Source organism: Zootoca vivipara, chromosome 10 (assembly GCF_963506605.1).
Source record: "Zootoca vivipara chromosome 10, rZooViv1.1, whole genome shotgun sequence".
Lineage (NCBI taxonomy): Eukaryota > Metazoa > Chordata > Lepidosauria > Squamata > Lacertidae > Zootoca > Zootoca vivipara.
In genome coordinates this window covers 42,059,300-42,079,585 of record NC_083285.1, presented here as the reverse complement: position 1 = coordinate 42,079,585, position 20,286 = coordinate 42,059,300, and the positions used below count along the sequence as shown (strand labels likewise).

General features: G+C 40.9%; 1 protein-coding gene across 1 annotated transcript; it reads right to left on the bottom strand.

Annotated features, from left to right (window-relative positions):
• Positions 1-583: 583 nt before the first annotated feature.
• On the bottom strand, positions 584-20,166 carry ST13 (ST13 Hsp70 interacting protein). Its single transcript, XM_060279798.1, has 11 exons — positions 19,873-20,166; positions 16,620-16,701; positions 15,137-15,209; positions 14,937-15,007; positions 13,980-14,046; positions 12,704-12,788; positions 11,559-11,669; positions 10,884-10,986; positions 7,696-7,812; positions 3,120-5,216; positions 584-2,511 (listed from the first exon to the last, which is right to left on the bottom strand). Exons 1-10 carry the CDS (start codon positions 19,980-19,982, stop codon positions 5,088-5,090), a joined length of 948 nt encoding a protein of 315 aa, XP_060135781.1. The 5' UTR covers positions 19,983-20,166; the 3' UTR covers positions 584-2,511; positions 3,120-5,087.
• Between the last annotated feature and the right edge of the window lie 120 nt (positions 20,167-20,286).

Below are 20,286 nucleotides of genomic sequence, written 5' to 3'. Positions count from 1 at the left end.
TTACGGCTGTTTCGTTTTTCTGAAAACGGTTCTTCCGTCAACGGCTAGCGCGAGTGAGGGAGGCGGAGAATAAAGAGCAGCTCGAAGCGGGCTGGTTTGTGGAGGGACAGGCGCACCCGCGTCAGTAGGGTGTACAGCGAGGGCGAGGGCAGGCAGTAAAACTTTCCCGGCATGTCCTGTCAGGCCCCCAGGAGTGAGCACCCGCAGAAAAGAAGCCTTGGCATGGAAACGCAAAAGCTGAGGGCGCCGCCGCAATTTGGCTTTTATCTACTTTAAACTACTGCGAGATGGCTTTGCGTGTGGCCGCTCGGCCGCTTCGATCGGCACACCTACAAGTGCCACACAATACCCGATCTGCATTTGTAGGAACAACTGGAGAAAGTTGTGCTCAAGCGTCCCATGCTTTCAGGCTTCCCATAAGCCACTTATGTGACAACTGGACTTTGGACAAAGTGGGCCTTTGGGCTGATTCAGCAAGCTCTTGTATTCTGATTTGCCTTAGATTTCCCCTCATCGACAGGATTCTAGACTGCTTCTAGACTGGCAAGATTGCAACTGCTGAGATAACTTAAAAGAAGCTGCAGAATCAGAAGAATCTTTATTTGCATCATCCACTAGCCATAGCACTAAAATTAAAATAAAAACTGTACTGAAGATAGAGGTAAAAACTTAACTATAGAAAATACATTTCGGGGATTTACATCTTATTCTAATTGCCCCCACTAAAAACATTGCAGTTTTTGCTGTCACCTGATCATCTTGATCTGCTAAAAGAAAAGACAGCACCAATGTTTGAGCAACCCAGAATGGACAATAATAGACAGATAATAACCCCTCCAACTTTAAACTTGGAATAGCTTCCCATGAATTTGTTTTAAGACTTATATAAGCACCACATGCAATAATTAACAAAAAAGTTTATTCAAAACCAGTCTTTATTGTTTTGAAAGGCAACTAGAAGTATTTTCAGAACTAATTCTTAAGCAAAAATGAATTCATCTTTTTTCATTCAATGAGATTATTATTGTATGAAGGGAAAAAACTTTCTGGAGTTTATTTTTAGAAGTGAGTTCCTAAATCTGTTCAGATTTAAACAAACAGAAAGCATACATCACTTATGGGTTCAGACAAAATTACAAGAGCACAGAACAGGAAACATTCAAAAGCCCTAGAAGAGACCCAGACGTAATTATAACAAAGTTTCCAACATTAAGAGCAGGAATCAAAATTTTAGTAGACAGAAAATAACAGATTTAATTGTATTAGTTATCAATGAACATTTCAGCAAAGTGTCCAATGAATACACATGCTGTAATTATACTGAAGATTTGCCATTCCAACAAAGATCTTCCTTCTCTCCTTCCTTTCAAACTCAAGCCCCACAAGTATCAATATGATAGTGTGACAAACAAACCCCGCCCTATAAAAATCAGTATTTGATACTCTAACTAGGATATATGGAAATGGGGAAGTACTCAGCTGCAAAAGATATAAGGTTCTGGCAAAAGATATGTAATTAGAGCTTCCATGAAATGAGAATCCAGAACTTCACCAATCTTAAGATCTATGCTGTATATATTCATTCTGAATTATTTAAAGAATGAATGCAACCAATTTGTTTTCCTCCTACAATATTAGGAAATTAAACCAAGAATAATGTTCAGTAGTTACAGAAAGGCTCCTACCTTTTGAAGTTATTCAGCTGACTAATGTTAATAAAAACATTTGCCCCCTACACAACTTGACAGAGACAATTAACAAGTTAATCGGCTCAACATTGATTGTATAAGTAGTCCAACCTCAACAGCATTTGTAACCAACATATTAAAAGCCTAACCCACTGCTGCAGGGATCTGATCTGTGAAGAATCTGACTGCAACTATTTAAGTCACCCTTGTGAATATAAAAAAAAGAATATTAATTGTGTATTATTTCTTTCAGTTAAAATAAAAAATACTGATCTTCACTTATGTTAGAACTTAAGAATTGTTACAAGCTCTTACAAAGGAGTTCAGTTACTGGGAAGCAGAAACCCAACGCTATTACTTAAAAAAAAAAATAACCACACGCCCCTCCAAAAATAGCCTCCCACCCACCCAACACATTTTGGTACAATCTACTGGAAGATTACAATTATTAAAAATTTAAAAGAAACTGCACTACTGTTGAGTAAGACAAACTCCTGGGCAAAGGTGCTGAGAGGGGGAAATGTATTTTTTTGAAATAAAACCTGAATACAATCAAACTGACTGCCATTTCTGAAGCATGGAGGGAGGAGGAAAAGGGATTCTACCCAGAGCACCCTAATTCTCTTCGGAGAATTAGAGGTACAATGGTTTGTGTTATTGCAACATCCCCCACCTCTTGCAATGGAAGGGGATTTTAGGGTTGATTTCCAAATTTGGCTGATAGTTTGCCAATGAGATTCATGACTTTGGGGTTATTCTGGTACTTTGACATGTTTGCTGGGTTCTGTGCAACATCCTGGAAAGCTGCCATGACTTCTGGATCCTGTAAAACAAAAAGGGGGGAAATGGCTTGTACTGTTGTATGAAATTAAGTGGGCTTTCATATCCATGTTAAGCCTACAATACAATATAAAATCAAGTATGATAAACCTTAGTGGTATGGGAACCAAGTGTTCTTAACTATATACTAGTTGTTGTTGGCATGCACCTGTCTTGAGAGACAAATGGAGTGCGTCCCTGGGAGTGAAGTCAAACCTCTCTGTTAGCAGCACTGAAGTGACCTCACTAGGATGCAAACCTGGGTACTGTATATGGAGGTCCTGGGCTGTCCAGATGACAAGACCCCCCCTTGGCCTCGAGAACAATTATATTAAAATTGTATCCATAGGCTGTTTATATACTGTATAGGCACATCAAATGGTATTTCTTGCAGTTAAGATTCCTCTTGTTAAGCGGTGTCATTTGTTACAAATGCCACATGTCACCTCAAGGACATTTATAGAGCAGAATAAAAATGACTGAAAATAAATGAATGATGGAATAATCAACTATTTGGAGGAAGGTCCTTAGAGAACAAGCACAACTCATATGAAGAATCAGGGCTCCTTAAATCTCTCAATCATCATTATTTTACTTGTTCTTTGTTCTCACCTGCATGGCTGCAAGAACTTCAGGGTCACTGAGAATTTCATTAAGACCAGGCATGCCCCCCATTCCAGGCATGCCCCCCATTCCAGGCATGCCCCCAGGCATGCCTCCAGGAAAACCTGCAAATGTAAAACATAGACTTGGAGCAGGGATAAACAATCTTTCTGGACCAGAGGGCACATTTTGAGAAAGTGTCATGGATGCTAGTCACAAAATGGCTACCGCATGGTGTGTGGCATAATGCAAAATGGTTGTCATGAGGGGTGTGGCATAACAAAAAAATTAGAGTGAGTACAGTCATTGCTGCTTTCTCCCCAACCCCCTGGACAATCTCATGCTTACCATGGGAAGTCAGCTATGTCCTGCTAGATCTGATTGTAGAAGGCACACTATATTGAATACCCATGCACAAACCAGTGATGTTGCTGTCTAGTAATGAGGAGCATTTTGCAGTACAAGGAAAAATATACAAAGTGGTCACATCACACACACTTTTATGCACGTGCATGCACAGAGCACCCAAATAGACCACATATACCCATAAATCTCTCTTGTACACACATATGCCCAGTCAAACACATCTCTCTCCCTCTCTCTGTCCAAGTGCATCCATTCCTCTTTCTGAGACTACACATTCGTACTTCCTGCCCTCCCACCCTTAGAGACTGCACTACATACATACATCTGCTTCCTTCTCTGTCACACATACCTCTTCTCTCTCTCCAAAGTGCATCTTTCTTAATCACACACACAGATGGAGGCCCTACATGGGGTGAACAAGCAACAAGTGCCTGCTGCCAGTTCCACCTAGCTGGTGGGCAACAAGCAAACAAACAGGATGGGCCATCCCTGCCACTTCCTAACCCACTGCTTAAACATCCTGCCAAACTAACCAGAATGCAAGGAAGCAGCCTTTCCAGCTGAAGCAACTGCTCTGCCATTAAAAAATCCTCTACAACCCCCCCCCCCAAAAAAATATCAAGGGAAACCAACCCAGCTCTCACAGGCAGCATGGTGCCGGCAGGTGCCAATGAAGGCCTTTGGGGGCTCCATGGCACCTGTGGGTACAAACCCTACAGCAAAGCATACCCTGCTTTCACATATGTGTTACATCCTTACATATTACCATTCTTTGGAAGCCTCCTATAGCCAGGAGAGCAAGGGAACTAAAACTTTTCTTGAACAAATATCAAGACTTTATTCTGTGTTCTAATACCCACTTAGTCCTCCGGGTCCAAATACAGTCACTTTCAGCTGGAGGTTACCTATGAAATAGTTATGCTACTTCAAGGCTTTGTCTTTTCATAAACAGAGGAATGTATTATCATGGCCTCTTTAGCAAATTGTATGTGAAGGATTACTTCAGCACAGCAAGTTGTACATACTCTGTACGATCTTACCAATAAAGCAAAACACAAGAGAGGAGGCTGTATGGGCAAGCAATTCTGCAGTGTACATGATTTCTAAGATTTGCTGTTAGCAAGTTTGTTTATCACCCTTCATTAGATTTGGTTCCAGGGCAGTTCATAAAATAAAGGATTAAGAAACAATCAACCACATAAAAAACAACCAGCAGTTTAAAAACAGCAAGCAGTTAAGACTTTAAAATACCTAAAATACAAAAAGAATAAAAAGAGGTTCTCTGGTCCCTAAAAGCAGTGAGGTGAGCCTTTCTGGGGAGGTGCCTACAGATGGCATGCCATGTCCAGAAAGGCTCTCTCTTTGGTTGCAAAGGAGTGACAGAGTGTGGGAACAGGATGATATGGGTGAGGCTCTTCAGGTCTCAATAACATCTCCCTCTTTTCTAGCCCCAAGTCACTTTCATGGTCTCCTAGGCCACTACAGTGAGTGTTTTGTTCCTATGAGTAGTTATGTGTTCCCTTCACATACAGATATTCCCTTCCAGCAGCCAAACAACTTTCCTTCTTGTTTGAAAAACCAAACTTACATAAGTACAGCTTTTCTTTTGCCCTAGTAGCAAGTTAAACAAAATGCTATGACCCATAGCATTTCTCTGTTGCTATTCATGCTTTGAAATGAACACATACCTGGGAAGCCACTAAACTGAGGTCCTCCAGTTTGTCGTCGAGCCTCTTCCTCCTGCAATCAATAAATCATGAGAAAACGTCACATGCTCTCCAACTAATCAAGCTTATATATAGAAAGCTGAGAAGGCTATTACAACTGGATCCAAAGCCTACTACACAGACCCTACATGTTCTTAAGTTCTGCAATACGGCTTCACTCCAGGATACTGAATTTCTAGGCCCCTGGAAGAATGAGTTTTGAAAAGAAAATAGTTGTGATATTTATTTTAATGCTCAAGTTTGTTGCTGCTTCCTCAGTGTTTATAGCACTGGGCTTCAAACTACAGATAAGTCACATCTTACACAGCAGGGATTATGTTCTTGGCCATTGCACATATAAGCAGCGCAAAGCCAGAACGACCCCTAGAAAACTGTAAAAATAAATAAATCACTGCACTCATCCGTGTGTGAGAAATAAGGCTCTTAGTCTTCCTCCTCCTCTTCCTTGCTAAATGATGCTTATGGGGATGATATGAGGACAAGGGGTGTTGCCAGATAGCCAGAAGAAGTGCTTGGCTGTGGTTCAGATCCAGATGTGGATTGCATGGGCAAAAATGCCACTATTGTCTCTTGAACTCATCAAACATTTCCTTGCATGGTTTCAGTGTCTGTAATCCCATGGATGATCTTGAGGCTGCGTTCCATGAAGGAATCAAACTCTGCAATCAGATCATTTGTGTGCTTTATGACTTTGAAGAATTGAGAAATGTCTGCAGGTTCCAACTTGCTGGCTCATGCTCTCCATCCTCATCCTCACATTCTAAACTTGATCTGACCAGTTCCTCTAGCTATTCAGCAGTCAACTGAATAGATCCAACTACTCCATGGATCTCATTTTCATGCACCCTGATGGCATGGATGCTGTACTTATTCCGGCCATATTTGCCTGCCACAGCACACATAGAGCCAGCTCTCAAGCAGTTCAGCACAGCCAACTTCTTTTCCAGTGTGGGAACCATCCTTCGCTTCTTCTTTGGTTTCTCAGCAGCTGATGAGAATGAGGACGCCTTGTGTTTTGCGGCCATTCTGCAGCTTTCTCCAACCACCTCATCCACAATCCAGTCTCCTCCAAGACCCTCCACAAGTCCTTCAGACCTCTTCCAACCACCTTTTCCAAACTCCTATGATATCTCTCCGACCTCCTTCAATCTCCCTCTCCAACTGCTTCTTCCACACTCCAACCTCCTCCAATGTCTTTCCAAACTTCTCTACAAGTCTCTCTGGTCTCCGCCAATCACCCACTCCAACTCTCTGCTACCTCCTCTGCCTTCTCTTCACACTCAGCAATATCAAAAGCAAGACTATGGCCAGAAACAATGTGAAAAAAATTATGGAATAATTCAAAACATAAAGATTAACAAACTAAAGTCTTTGAAAGTACTGAATGAATCACGGTGCCAGACTTTACCCGCTAGAGAACAAACTGTGAAGCTTTGTAATCGGCAATGGCCAATTCTGATGTCCAACTCTAAACTCTGCAGAACAGTGTTTCGAGATAGCAACTACTGTTTTATTGAATTCTTCATCAGCCAATTAGTTCAACAAACACTTGTAAGTAGAAAGATATGTAATTTCTTCATAAAATGAAAATGTTCAAACGATGACCTGCACATGCATAACAACAACTTCAAATAGCGTGGAAATTATAAATGTGACATAAAAAGGTTACATACCCCATTTTCTTTGGAATAGATGTAATATACATGAGAATGAAAAATACTCTGGAACAGTGCTCATGCGATTATGTAGTCACTGTTACTAACAACATTTTATGAAAAAAAAATACGGGTATTTGTGTAACTAATTGGCTGATGAAGAATTCAACGAAACAGTAGTTGCTATCCGGAAGCACTGTTCAGCAGTTCAGAGTTGGACATCAGAATTGGCCATTGCCGATTACAAAGCTTCACAGCTTGTTCTCCGCCAGGTAAAGTCTGGCACCGTGATTCATTCAGTACTTTCAGAGAGTTTAGTTTGTTAATCTTTATGTTTTGAATTATTCCATAAAATTTTTCACATTGTAATTGTCTCTGGCCATTGTCTATTGCGGAGTCATATTTTGCAACACAGGGGTTGTGTGTTTTCTCTTCACATTCTGCAGACTCTTCAACCACACTCAAACGCTTTCACAAAGACTACCGAGACTGTTTGCAGTTTCTTCCTGCTCAGCCACCCCTTCCCACCCCGTGCATCACATTTTCATGGTATTTGTTTAAAAAAATGAAAACAAAAATTGGTGGTGTGCATAAAGCTGTGATCATGTTAAATACGTATAATAAGTGTAAGATGTGAGTTACCTGTACAAAAAAATAGTTATCATTTTGAAGTTCTCTGCAACTAAATACAGATTCAGTTAAAGATAGACATTCTAAAACATAGGTTAACATTTGAAACTGTAGAAGCTCCCCTTTTTTAGCCTATTTCCATACACATTTTTGGATAGAGTTATGCTGGGTTATTTTCCTGTTGTACATGCTTTTTAAAGCTCTCACCCTTTGAGCTCTCTCATGTTCTTCTCGAGCTTTCTTTACTCTTTCCATCCTTTCCCTGATTTCTTTTTCTTCACGCTTTCGTTCATATTTTCTTCTGTGTTCCGCAATCTTCTGAGCCTGAAGCAGAGGGTGGGTATTAGTCATATGACTCCAGAGCATCTTTAAAATACCATCTTAGCACTTTACTGACCTCAACTAGTTTTAATTGTTTTTGTATTCTGCCAATTCTTTCTCTAGTGCTGCAAATTAGATATTTAAGACACACACCTTCTCTTCAACAGGCAGCTTAAGATTCAATATATAGCTGAGTCCCACAGGATATGAAGTCAGTATTTCACAAGGGGGCAAAACCTGCAGCCTGAAGCTGCTGATGGTATGAGTGAACAGAGTGAAAATGATTATCTAGGCTGTCAAAGTCTGGAAACCTATCTAGGAATTTATACTACAAGTCATGTGTAAAAATCTTTTAAGAGAATTGCTTCTAGTGTTCTGGCCAAGCCAAGCTAAAGAATGCAGATTGCCACTGAAAAAGTCTTAATCAAGAATGGAGTGTCTTAACATTTTTCAGCCTTAGGGGGCCACATTGGGTTAGGATCCTCTCCTAACCCAGTACTGTGGTGGAGAGAAATGATAGACCTTCCTCTTTCTACAGTGCTAAGACCCCTTAGCAATAGGACCATGTTAAGTGGTGAATGGGCACTCCTGTGGATGGAGATGAGTCAATTTTCCCAAGGGGTGGTAGGTCACCAGAAATGGCTTGGCAGGCCAAGTCTACCCTGCAAATTTGCCACCCTTGATCTAGACAACATAGCATATTTTGAAGCCAGAAATGCTAAAACCAAGGTTCAAAATGTAAAATAGTAGTGTGTATACTACACACTTGGCATACAAAACTTTAGGCTCTAGGGATATCACTTTTTGGGTCGGTGGTATCAACTAGCCATCTCAAAACATGATGTACTGAGAAAAAAACATGCCTTTAGTTGTCATCAGTATTTGGCAGCAAAAGCTCTTAGCATCCATAACACTGCTACTTGGAGAAGCCATTATAGTATTTTACACAGGTTTCAGCTTCCAGATGCTTCTTCAAATATTATAAAGGAAGCCTTTCTGCATCTTTTATCAAAAACTTTAAAGGGACTTTCATAGTCGGCTCCCAACTAGGTCAAGTCTCAACTATAGCCGTCAGTAGTGAATGAGACTCTTAATCTCAGGGTCGTGGGTTCAAGCCTGACGTTGGGCAAATGAGCCCTGCATTGAAGGGGATTGGACTAGATGACCCTTGTGCTTCTAACTCTACAATTCTAGGATTCTAAGTCTACCCTGGCTGAGCAGTGCTAGCAACTGGGATAGAAAAGCTAGGAGCCAAATGTTTGGGGATGGGGGTTGGCAACACTTATTAGTTATTATTTTGATATACATGAACTAATACACAATTCACATAAGTGACACATTGTTAATATCACATTTTAACAGAAATTGTTAATGCATGTTTCATTTGGTGGTTAGGACAAAAATATTGGTACCATACACACTACTCTTTGTTGTTAAACTCTTTGTTAACTAACATATTGTCTATCCTTAACATATACTTTGAGGCTTCAGAGCACATACATTTCAGAAATCCTTGAGCATCAGCCAGGCACAAAAAATGGCACCCAGACCTTTTGAGGTGTTTGCAAATGGAGACTCTTTGGGCATGAAATGCGCCTGGTACCCTGTTAATTTTGAACCCTGTGGCTGAGACTAGCCTATCTTACTTGGTCCTCTGTTTTGTGAAATTATACTGTTTCGGTTAGTTGCTCATATTTTTATTATCATTCTCTATGCTGCAGTTTCAATGAGAGGGAGGAGGGAACTGCCCTAAGGCATCTTCACAGGAGTTGGTCCTGCCCACCTAGCAACAACAGGCATTTCCTAAACATCCCCACTCCTCTTCATGTGGCAAACAATAAAGCAATAGACATGGAGACTGCAACAATGAGTATGGACAGAGCAGAGGCATTTCCTACAACCCTGAAATGCCTTCTCTTCTTTTCATCCATAAAAACCATGGAGAAGGGGAGACATATGCCATTTTTAGGAGTTGTCAATGAAGTAAAAAGATATGTGGAAGACTTAGGCTTGTTGAATCAAATATTCATTCTATCTGTGGGTAATAAGACAGTGGAGAGAGCAGTTCCAAATACACAGTGGAAGGGAGAGGAAGCAGAAGCCAGGCTATCACATCAAAGCTTCAGAAATGTTCAATTATATATGTACATGATTATGAGATATCAAAATTTATGACCTACTTGATGGCTCTTCCTTTTGTACAAGGTTAAGATATATCCCTTGCTGATGTAAATCCTAAACTTACAGTAGGAGGGGCAAACCTTTGGTCCTATGGACATTGCTGAACTAAGACTTCCATCACCCCTAGCAAGCATGGCCAAAGGTCAGGAAGATGAGAGTTTAGTTCAAGATCTGGAGGGCCAAAGGTCTCCACATATGATCTACAGAATGCCAGACCTGATGAAGCAGTTCAGTTAAATAATTATTCAAAAATATTCTTTGAATATATAGGCCAGCTTGCAAAAACAAGGAGTGGTTCTCTAGAGACAAGGCTGAAGTTTATAATTTTCTGAACCGTTTGTAATCACAGCTGACAGCACTCCCATGCGGCAATGCAGCAAATCAATAAAAACAACAACAATATTACGTTCTAGCTAATGCACTGATATCGGATGATCCACGTTTTATGCAGCAGATGTATCTACAGTTTTCCCACTGTTCCTTTCCCACAAATATTGGGAACACATGCCCATATCATACACACACATTTCCCCTTCAGATATTATAGGAGTTTACTCAGAGACATGCAGTGGACACATGGAAAACTTGTCTACTTCCAGCAATCGTCTGGAAGTTAGATGATGGAACCACAGCATCCTTAGTTTTGAACTATGAGGCCATGCATAATTCCAACAGACACCAAATTCTGAAATAAGTTCTGCCTAACACCACAGAAGACAAACCATGAACAAGGCAATAAATTTGATGTCCCAAGGTACAGCCTGAAGGCACATGAGGCCACCACTCTCTTCAAGCTAAGGAGCTTTAGGGAATCACATATACACTGTGTTCAATTCCACGAAAAAAGAATAGAAAATGTAAGAAAATAAATATGTATTCCTGTTGTCACTCACTTTGGGCTGCACTTCCTTCAGCATGGCACTAGCATCTTCATCATAATCCAGTTTACAAGCTAATGCCAGGTCATGTGCAGACTCCTCCCAGTGACCCAACAGCCTGGCAAAGACATTTTAAAATCAGATTTAACCCATGGCATAAAATAGGGGTGGGCATCCTTAGTCCAACAACTTCTGAAGACCACAACTCCCACCATCCCTGAACACTGATCATGCTGGCTGGAGATTATGGGGGTTTTGAGTCCAAAAACTTCCAGAGGGCCGCATGTTTGTCATTCTTGGGCTAAAAGAAAACCCATGGATATGCACAGCTTGAAAACCACACAGAAACTTTCCAATTCATTATTATGTTACTTGTATTTTTGCAAATCCAAACTGTCCCTTACTTCCATATTTTACATTGAAGAAGCAAAGGAGAATTTACAGTGGTAACAGAACAGTACAAAAATGTGCATTTATACATGGTTACGATTATCTTAACTGCCCTTCACAATAAGGTAACAGAACAGGTAGCAACAATTTACAATTATAAAAACAGACGCTCACGAGTTGAATCAATTTAATAAAAAATACCAGCTACACAACTAGATTATATTTAACAGCAAACCAGACTGGAAAGTTGGTATTTTCATTAATCAGGAGTACAATGTAAAGAGAGGTTAGTTTCTTTACCTGTGGGCTTTCCCTCGCCATTTGTAAGGCTGTGCTGAATCAGGGTTAATCTGAATGGCTCTGTCACAATCTCTGATGGCAGCATTTGGCTTCTGCATTTTCACAAAGACACTGTCAACAACAAGGAAATCAAATATGTTTAAGGAACTATCAGCTGCACATTTTTGGGTACTCAGTATGGAGTCTAGAGATGCTACAAGTTACATGACAGTCATGTTGCCTAATCATATTTTTCCCCTTCCACTGTCCCAAAAACTGCAAGCCGCTTCAGTAATTTGGATACATCCTATTCTTTTTTTTTTTTGCTACAACCACTTTTTTATTGGACTTTTTTTACAAGACAAGTATGTTGAGCTTTTAATGCTCATTAACAAAAATTCAATAATAATGTAGTTTAATGGCTTATAGACTTTTCTTTTTCTAAGATTGGTATTAATGGCATCAATCACCTATTGCTTCAATTTTTATCTGACAGTGACTTCTATGAAGCAACATTAAGCAGAAAGATAATTAGAATCTCAACTGCCAATTTAAATTAGCTAAGTCCTTTAATAAATACATTACACACACTCTTTCTTACTCAAGACAAAAAGCAAAGTTAGGAATATGACATCTAAATTATGTCCAAGTGTGCTAAGAAAAACTTAAATGCTTGCTTTTTCATAAAGTCATTCTGTAATCTGACTTTATGTTTACAGGTATGGTAACATTAAGGACAAGGGAAAGAGAAGAGGTAAATGGGAAGGAGAACATGGAACAGGGTCATTAGAAGTAAAGACAACCATGAGCACATAGCAATTTAGAAAACTGACATTTACACTTATTATACAGAATGTCTGGTAAATATTTCCACAACCACCAACACGACTTTTCAGGTGAATAACAGCACCTCAAAATGTCAAAGACTGTATGTTGCCTTGCAAAGGAGCTTATCAAAATAGATTTAACAAAGAGGCACAAGAGGCTGAACAGTTTTTTTTGCAGCCAAGTCAAGGTATATTGTCACATTTTGTACAATATGTACATTTTACTAACAATTCATTTAGGAAGACAATTCTGCAGTTAATTAGTCTAGACTAAGCTGTTTTTGGGTATATATAGTTTGGCATCCTCTAATGCACTTGTTTTCAAATTTAAAGTCTCACCTGGCTCGTTTGGCATACAAGATAGCCAGTTGTGGATTCAACTTGATGGCTTCTGTGAACAAATCAATGGCTTTCTGAAGTTCACCTGAAAATATAAATAAAGCTTCAATTGTACCCCCAAAGAAGAAATCTAAATGATATACTTGTCTCAGTTAGGAGTACAGGACATATGGAATAAAGGGAATGGTACATAGTGCCATCAGTCTTGTCTCATTGACAAATTGCATACATCCTCTTTTGGGACAAGGCACTCAAGTGGATTGCTGCTGTGCAACCCCAGGTTTTCGTACGGTTTTCTAGACAAATCTAGACAAATTGGTTTCAAGTCCTGTTTTGTTGTAGAAACCGCATTGGTCACCCTATGTGATAACCAGTGCCAAGAGAAGAGGAATACAAGCCTTTTGATACCCCTAGTTCTCTCAGTATCTTTTGATACCACCAACTGTGGTATCCCCATGGAATGACTATGTGAAATGCATATGGATTCATTTAGGCAACAGAGCCGAACAACATGTACTTCCTCCCTTGCCTCTTTCAGGAAGGGGGGGGGAGAGAAAAAGTGTGTGTGAGAATGAGTGAGAGTGAGTGACACACACACACACACACACACACACCTTGACAGGACCTGCATGGGAGGGGAGCCTGGTGAGTGAGAGGCAATTTGCCTAGCCCTCCAATTTATTTATTTTACTTGCAGGTCAGTGGGCCATAACATAAAGCAGAGTTCTCTTTAACCTTGCTTTAATGCCTTTTACAGCTTGAAACACTGGTCCCTTAAGGACTACTTCTTCTCTGTCAACCTACATGGGAGCTGAGATCTTCTCATGCAGGTTGACAGAGAAGCGTTTCTCAGAGTTTCACCACCATGACCAATTAAGTGGTAGGCAATGCTTCTGACATGCTGGTTACTGAATTCCCCTCCCCAGAAAGTTTGTCTAGTGGCTATAGCATCATATTTTAGGTATCAAGACAAGATGTTTAGTCTCAAGCATTTTAAATAAAATTATTCTTTTTCTGGATCAGATGGGAAATGAAATTATTTTAAAGACAGTCATTCACTGCACTGTCTGAATCAAAGTTATGGTGAATTTGGAACGTGCTTTTGTTTGAATTATGTACTTATTGAAAAGACCAACTTCTAAATACTGTTTTCTTAACACTGTGGGAATTAAGAAACTCACAATCCACCCTATAAAATAGAAGTATACTAAAATACATATTTTGTTTACCTCTAAAAAGCTTGTCAGAAAATTAATTTTCCTTATAAAGAACTCACCTTCACCTAGTGCATTAATAGCTTCCATCTTTTTTTCATTCGCCTGGTCCATCATCTCTTCCGTTACCTAAAGGAGAGAGAAACAAAGTGACTTCAATTCACACCAAGTATTTGGAAAGCATTCTTAATTCTAGAAATTTTAAAAGGTCTAGAGCAGCCACCCCCAAACTGCGGCCCTCTAGATGTTTTGGCCTACAACTGCCATGATCCCTAGCTAAGAGGACCAGTGGTTGGGGAAGATGGGAATTGTAGTCCAAAAATCTGGAGGGCCTAAGTTTGGGGGTGCCTGGTCTAGAGTATCAATATACGACTCAACCGAATCTCTGTAAAGGGATATGTGTTTCAAAACTACTTAAAGGCAATTAGAAAAATATCTATCAACAAGAAATTTCTTCTTTTTAAAAAGCCACACAGACTATGAAGGAGAGTTGAAATTGTCTTAACTTTTTATTTATTTTTTCATACTTTAGATCAGTGGCTATTTAGTTATGGTAGAACACAGCTGGCAGTGGTGCACTGGCAGTCTGCTGGTCTGATCCAGCTCAGCAAGCTCTTCCTGCTAGCCCAGTAGCTCCCAGTCTCCATTGTGCATGCAACAGGACTGCTTTATTTCTTCTGCCTAGTGTATTGGACATGTATGTGATACAGAAGTGTATGTGCAGACATGAGATGGCCAGGTCCACCTTTGTTTTGGCCACAACCTGGTGACATGGACAGAGAAATCTTTCTTGGATATCAGTTATTTTTCTTAACATTAAAAGGGTAATTTGAAATCCATGTTCTGCATTGGTTTCCTATATATTAGTACAGATTATATCATGGTGGATTTGTTTAGATAACTCTTAAAATATTGTAAAGCAATTTTCATGCCGTGCAATCCAGGAATGCTGATTGATTGAAAAAGCTACATGAGGTTTTACAAAGAGAGACAGTTCCAATCTCAATTAAGCTTATTACCTCAAGAGTTTCATCTCCCATTTCTTGAGGTTCATCACTGTCTGGTTCAATCACTCCTTCATTATCAATTTCTGCAAACAAAAACACCACTAATTAGAAGAATCCTAGTTATTCCACATAAGAGGCTAAATAGGAAAAGTGAACCCAAAACGTTGCATCTACAACACGGAAACCATGCAATACAGTACTGAATAACTCACCCACATCACTCTCTTCACTCTCGGGTTCTGATGGCTTTGGCGGTTCCTCTGGCTTCTTTTCTTCTGCTTTTGCCTAATGAAAAGGATATCAAATTATTGTCATGCTCATTTAACGCTTCGCTTAGGGTGGTATTGTAGGATGTTCAGACAATTCTAGAATAAATTATTTTCAGAGACTGAATTGAAGAACTGTTGCACTGTTTTTCCAGTTGGGAAGTTTTAAATTTAAAAGGTGAATATCTCAAAAATGTAATTATGATATTTTGGTTATTTAACTTCTGCTTGCTACAGACTACTGGAAAATCTAGACTTTCTACTGTTCTAAAATTCACCTGGGAAGATCTGGAAACATATATAAGTAGCACTGAAACATAGGGCAAGGGGCCCCATCAGAAAAGCAGCATATCTGACCAATGAAGTACGATATTTGTTAGAAGAGTCTGATTATCACGTCTTACAGCAATCATCAGCACCACTACCGCCAGTTTTCAAGATTCAAAGAACTATGCAACTAACTACACACCCAAGGGAACTTTAGATTTCTGCTTTCCAAACAGCAGAAGCCCTTGCCACATGACAAACCACTTCGGAAGGCATAAAGACTTTTAAAAAGCCAACAAACACAGTGGGGTGACCTCCTGTTCAGGGGATAGTGCAGGGAGGATAAAACGCATCATCTCTAGCTACCTCCCAAAAAAGTAATGTGTATGACATGTGCAAGCTCTCCTGTTCTTACCCTTTCCTCCATGTTGGCTGACCCATGACTAGGGCTGGGCGATATCTGGTTTTCAACATCATAATATATCAGCAGCTAAATATCGTGATATACTGATTTATCACAGTGTCTGAAATGTATCTCAGCTGCTGACAGAGATTTATATAGTGATTTTGTCCATAAATTGTTCCATTTATCCTCTTCAATATTCATATCCCTGTTTAATTCCCAGATTTTGTTGCGGGCAAAATTGGTGCTCAACAAGGGTTCCGTATAGAAGGGAAATTAAAATCATAATCACTATACTATATCTTCCCAAATTATTTTTCTGTATAGGCTAATGGCCCTTTATGAACAGAAGTGTCAAAAAATGATTATCATGGAATCAACAAACGATGTAGTATCCAACATGCATCTTTAGGTATGTGCAAAGAAAGCCTGAGTAATTACTAATGATCTTGTTGACACATGAAGGAGAGACACACACTGTGTCCAGGGCAGCTGTCTATCAGCTCCATCCAGTAAGCCGGCTGAGACCCTGCCTGCCTGCGCAATGTCTTGTCAGAGTGGTACATGCTCTGGTTATCTCCCACTTGGACTACAGGCAATTCCCAATTTGTGTGTGTTCTGTGTGATTTATAAGACAGCATCCATACTATTGCCCAAAGCTGAGATGCAGGTCAATTTTTTATATCAAATTGCACCGTACACTAAGAACTGTATGTACAAACATAAAAGACATAATCCTAACAAGCACCTCTCTCTTACCTCGTGTGTTCCTTCTGCAGCTCCTTCCGCAGCTCCTTCCTCAGAAGTGTTGCATGGAGCTGGTGGTATTTTACCTCCCATACTTTTCAAAAAAAGAAAAAGATTGGTGAGAGAGATACAGAGTTTGACAGCATTTGGTTTAAGATAAATGAAAAATATAAACCACTAAGTAACAGTTATCAATGAATATTTATGACTAAAGAATAACTGAACAGAAATTCTATTACCTTGAAATTAGTCCCATTTGGTTTTCTGAATTGCTACTTCAGCACAATTTTATTTTATTAGGGTAGAACAACTGAAACCCCTTTAAGCATAGCAATGTCAATTAACTAGCATTTGCTGCCTTCTAATCCAGGAAATTTGGAAAGAAAAAAAAGCTGTGGAAGGTTAAGCATTTCTAGATATAACTTGTACTTCCACATGCCGCAGTATGATTCCACAACACTAAGCAAATTACCCTGAACAAAATACTCCATTTTTACCCATGCTTTCAAGTCAGAACTGTGATATGTACAAAGGTTACAAGCAATAACACTAGAAAAAATATATCTGTAAAGAGGTGGAATGTAAATGATCCCCAGCAACTTTCCTAGAGCAAGGGGTGCAGGTGCTCAGCTTGTTCTACATTGTTCTGTACCTGTGATACTTACTCGCAAAGCATGTGCTTTGCACCACAACTGATTTCCCTAGAACTGGGTGATCCAACACATGACTTGAGGGCTGCATGGAGCCCTTGAGACCTTTTCTGAGGGCCCTCAACAACATTTGGTGCCCCCTCCTTGCACTGCCTTCCCAAAACCGGGTATACAAGGTGTGAGGGCTTTGGGAAGGAGGCATCAGGGCTGGGAAGGGCTCAAATTTTGGCCTCCCCCCACAGCACAACAATGCAGGGTGTGCCCTGCAGGTTCCTGTCAAGTACTCTTGTGGCCCACTTGGTCTGAAAGGCTGGACCTCCCTGCCCTAGAATGTACAGCAAAAGGTGGTGGTGGAAATCTGTGAAATCTAATTGAAATAAAATTAACCCAGAAGAGTAACCACCAAATAAGAACTACTAATATTCTCTGGCCACCCTATTTGATTTACAGTTTCACTGCTCACATTGTTAGGAAGTCTTTACCATTCAAAAACTAACTGATACTTTTATAGCCCAATCGTAGTATGAGCTAGGCATACCTACCGTAAGTCCACTGATTACAATACATGCAAAGCCTCCTAATGCTACAAGACCGTGTTATTAAACAACTATTTGATTCAAAACAAAAACCATTTCACACACAGAGAAAGATTTCAAATGAACAAGTTCTACCACTCCAGCAGAAAACCTGAAATATTACTACCCAATAGATAGAGCGACAGGTTACCTTAAACACAGCCGTGTTTGTTTCTACACTCCTCTACAGTACAGGTATAGCTCTTTCAGCCAAAACTCTTTCTACACTCCACAGCATGAAATACAAGCTTTTGCACTGTCATGGAACCATACTTTAAAGGTCTGTAGAAGCCAAAGATAGACTGCTTTTCTTCACAGAATCATCAACATTATTACTTGAGGGTTTTTTCCTGGGCTATGAAACAGGACTCCATAATGGTTTTTAATTCATTTAGCCAGAATGTGGTTGGCTGCATAAAGGGCACTCTTGGCAATGTAACACTGATTGCTTTCAAGCAGGATCTGAAATCATGGAGGGGATATTAGAGAACCATCTGGAAAATTTTAACAGCCAATTTTACTATTGTACAGATTTCAATAAGTAATCCAGTTAAATGTTTTTAACCATGCTTACAACAATATGAAAGAAGCTCTGCCTACCTTAGTTTTACATAAATTGAATACTAAATCTAAAAACGGTTACATATTGCTGAGTTGGTGGGGAGAAAGTAAGCTCTATGTGAGATCCTTCTAATCTAACCCCTGGATCTAGCAAGTGTTAAAATATAAGCCAGGCTAGCTTCCTGTATTGAGGTGAAAGCCTGGGTGATGAGCCACTAGTGAAACAAAGGAAAGGGGTTCTGTATGAGAAGGCAAATGGGTGGTGCCCCTCCACCAGCTCTGGGCAAAGCTGGAGTTTAGAGCTGAGTTGCAATGATGTGACCTAGAAGCCGCAAGCTGGTGAGAGTCAGAGCAAGGCTTGATTTCTGTTTGAATCCCCTCCATTGTAGGTTCAGGTTGCATATGTGTGTAAACAAACCATATATCATAAGGACACCAAACCCTGGGTAAGCTCCTGGAACCCCTGGAATCTCGCCCTGCTCCGAGAATGGCATGCAACAATATACTGCACTGGTATTTGCACAATCCAAGGTGTTTGAATTGTGGCTTGTGTTACACACACTTCCACAAAAAGTCGTTAGATAAATAAAATCTTTTTTCCTAAAAGATGACATAACAATCCTAAGCAACTCAGTTTAAGGCTACTGCAAAACACATGCTTTTTTCAACAAAGGAGGAACTTCCAGGTGGAAAGAAAAGAAAAGAATAGGCAAAAATGTGCTTGGCATGTAGTTTATAATGTTTGTGTTTCACTAAATGTGCTCTGGTGCAGTACCAGGGGACAATATTCCAGAAACAAAATGCATATAAGACGAGTAAAGAAAGTGCAACACATGAGTAATCATCCTAATGATGTGAAAGCTTTTTCTAATCCTTTCCTCAGGCACGAAAAAACGTTTTCTGTGCAGCAGAAATGTTCGAACCCGAGGGGATTAAAGAGCACATGCTAATTGTAACAGCCTGAAACCCTTTCCTTGTCGAGAAAGGGGGGGGGGAGTGGAGTAACTGGACGCGAGAAAAACAGGTTTCCAATGACACGGCTAGGCCTTCCGTCCAGAAATCCGGCCATCCGTCCCTCAAACAGCCTCGGATTTCAGGGAAAGGATTGAAGACCCAAACCAAAGCAGGCACCTTTCGCAAGGCAAATAAATTATTATGAAGTGTTCCCCATTTCCCCAGCCCCATACAAGTCCCTGCAACTCCTACAATTCCGCGCTTTTCAAGCCCGACCTCTCTTATGATCGAGGCCTGATCCAGGGCTCGCCGCCCACCAAATAACCCCCCTCCCGCCAAAAACAAAAACCCAGCAGCAGCCCCCCAACCCCTACCGCCCGTAAACCGAGCACACTTTCATCACCTGAAAAAGGGGGTGAGGGTGGGAGAGATGAAGAAACGGGGATACGGAGGACGCCACTCCACCCCCACCCCCTGCTCCCCCTCCTCCAGCGCCACCCCATGAGGGGCTTCCCTCCGACTTACCCCTCCACCCAGTCGCGGAAGAAGCGCAGGTCGTCGCTGTGCAGGATGGCCGGGTTCTCCTTGCAGAGTTTCACGAAGGCCCGCAGCTCGCTCACCTTTCGCAGGTCCATGGCTCGCCCACTTCCCTCCCGCGCGTCCCCCGCGCGGCTGCTACTATTGCGGTGGTTGTTGCTGCTGCTGCTGCCGCCGCCGCTTGAGCTTCCCTCCAAGTGGAGTAACGAAAGTTCCCAGCCTCCTTCCCCTCCCTCTTGCTCGGGGCCCCGCTGCCTGTCACGCGCAATTCAGTTCAGCGCCACGCGCACGCGCTCCCCGCCCCTCCTGCCCCGCCCCCTGTCAGCTTTCGCTCGCTCGCTCGCTCGAGGCTGCCGCTCCCGCTGCGCTGGCTGCCTTCCCCCTTTGCTCCTCCCACTGCGC

Excerpts from the sequence above, each read along its gene's own strand:
- ST13 (XM_060279798.1), bottom strand. The coding sequence starts at position 19,982 with ATGGACCTGCGAAAGGTGAGCGAGCTGCGGGCCTTCGTGAAACTCTGC. Across the intron at positions 15,008-15,136 it reads GAGTGAAGAGAGTGATGTGG|AAATTGATAATGAAGGAGTG; the intron begins GTGAGTTATTCA and ends TTTTGTTTGCAG. Across the intron at positions 10,987-11,558 it reads TGGCGAGGGAAAGCCCACAG|GCTGTTGGGTCACTGGGAGG; the intron begins GTAAAGAAACTA and ends TGTCTTTGCCAG.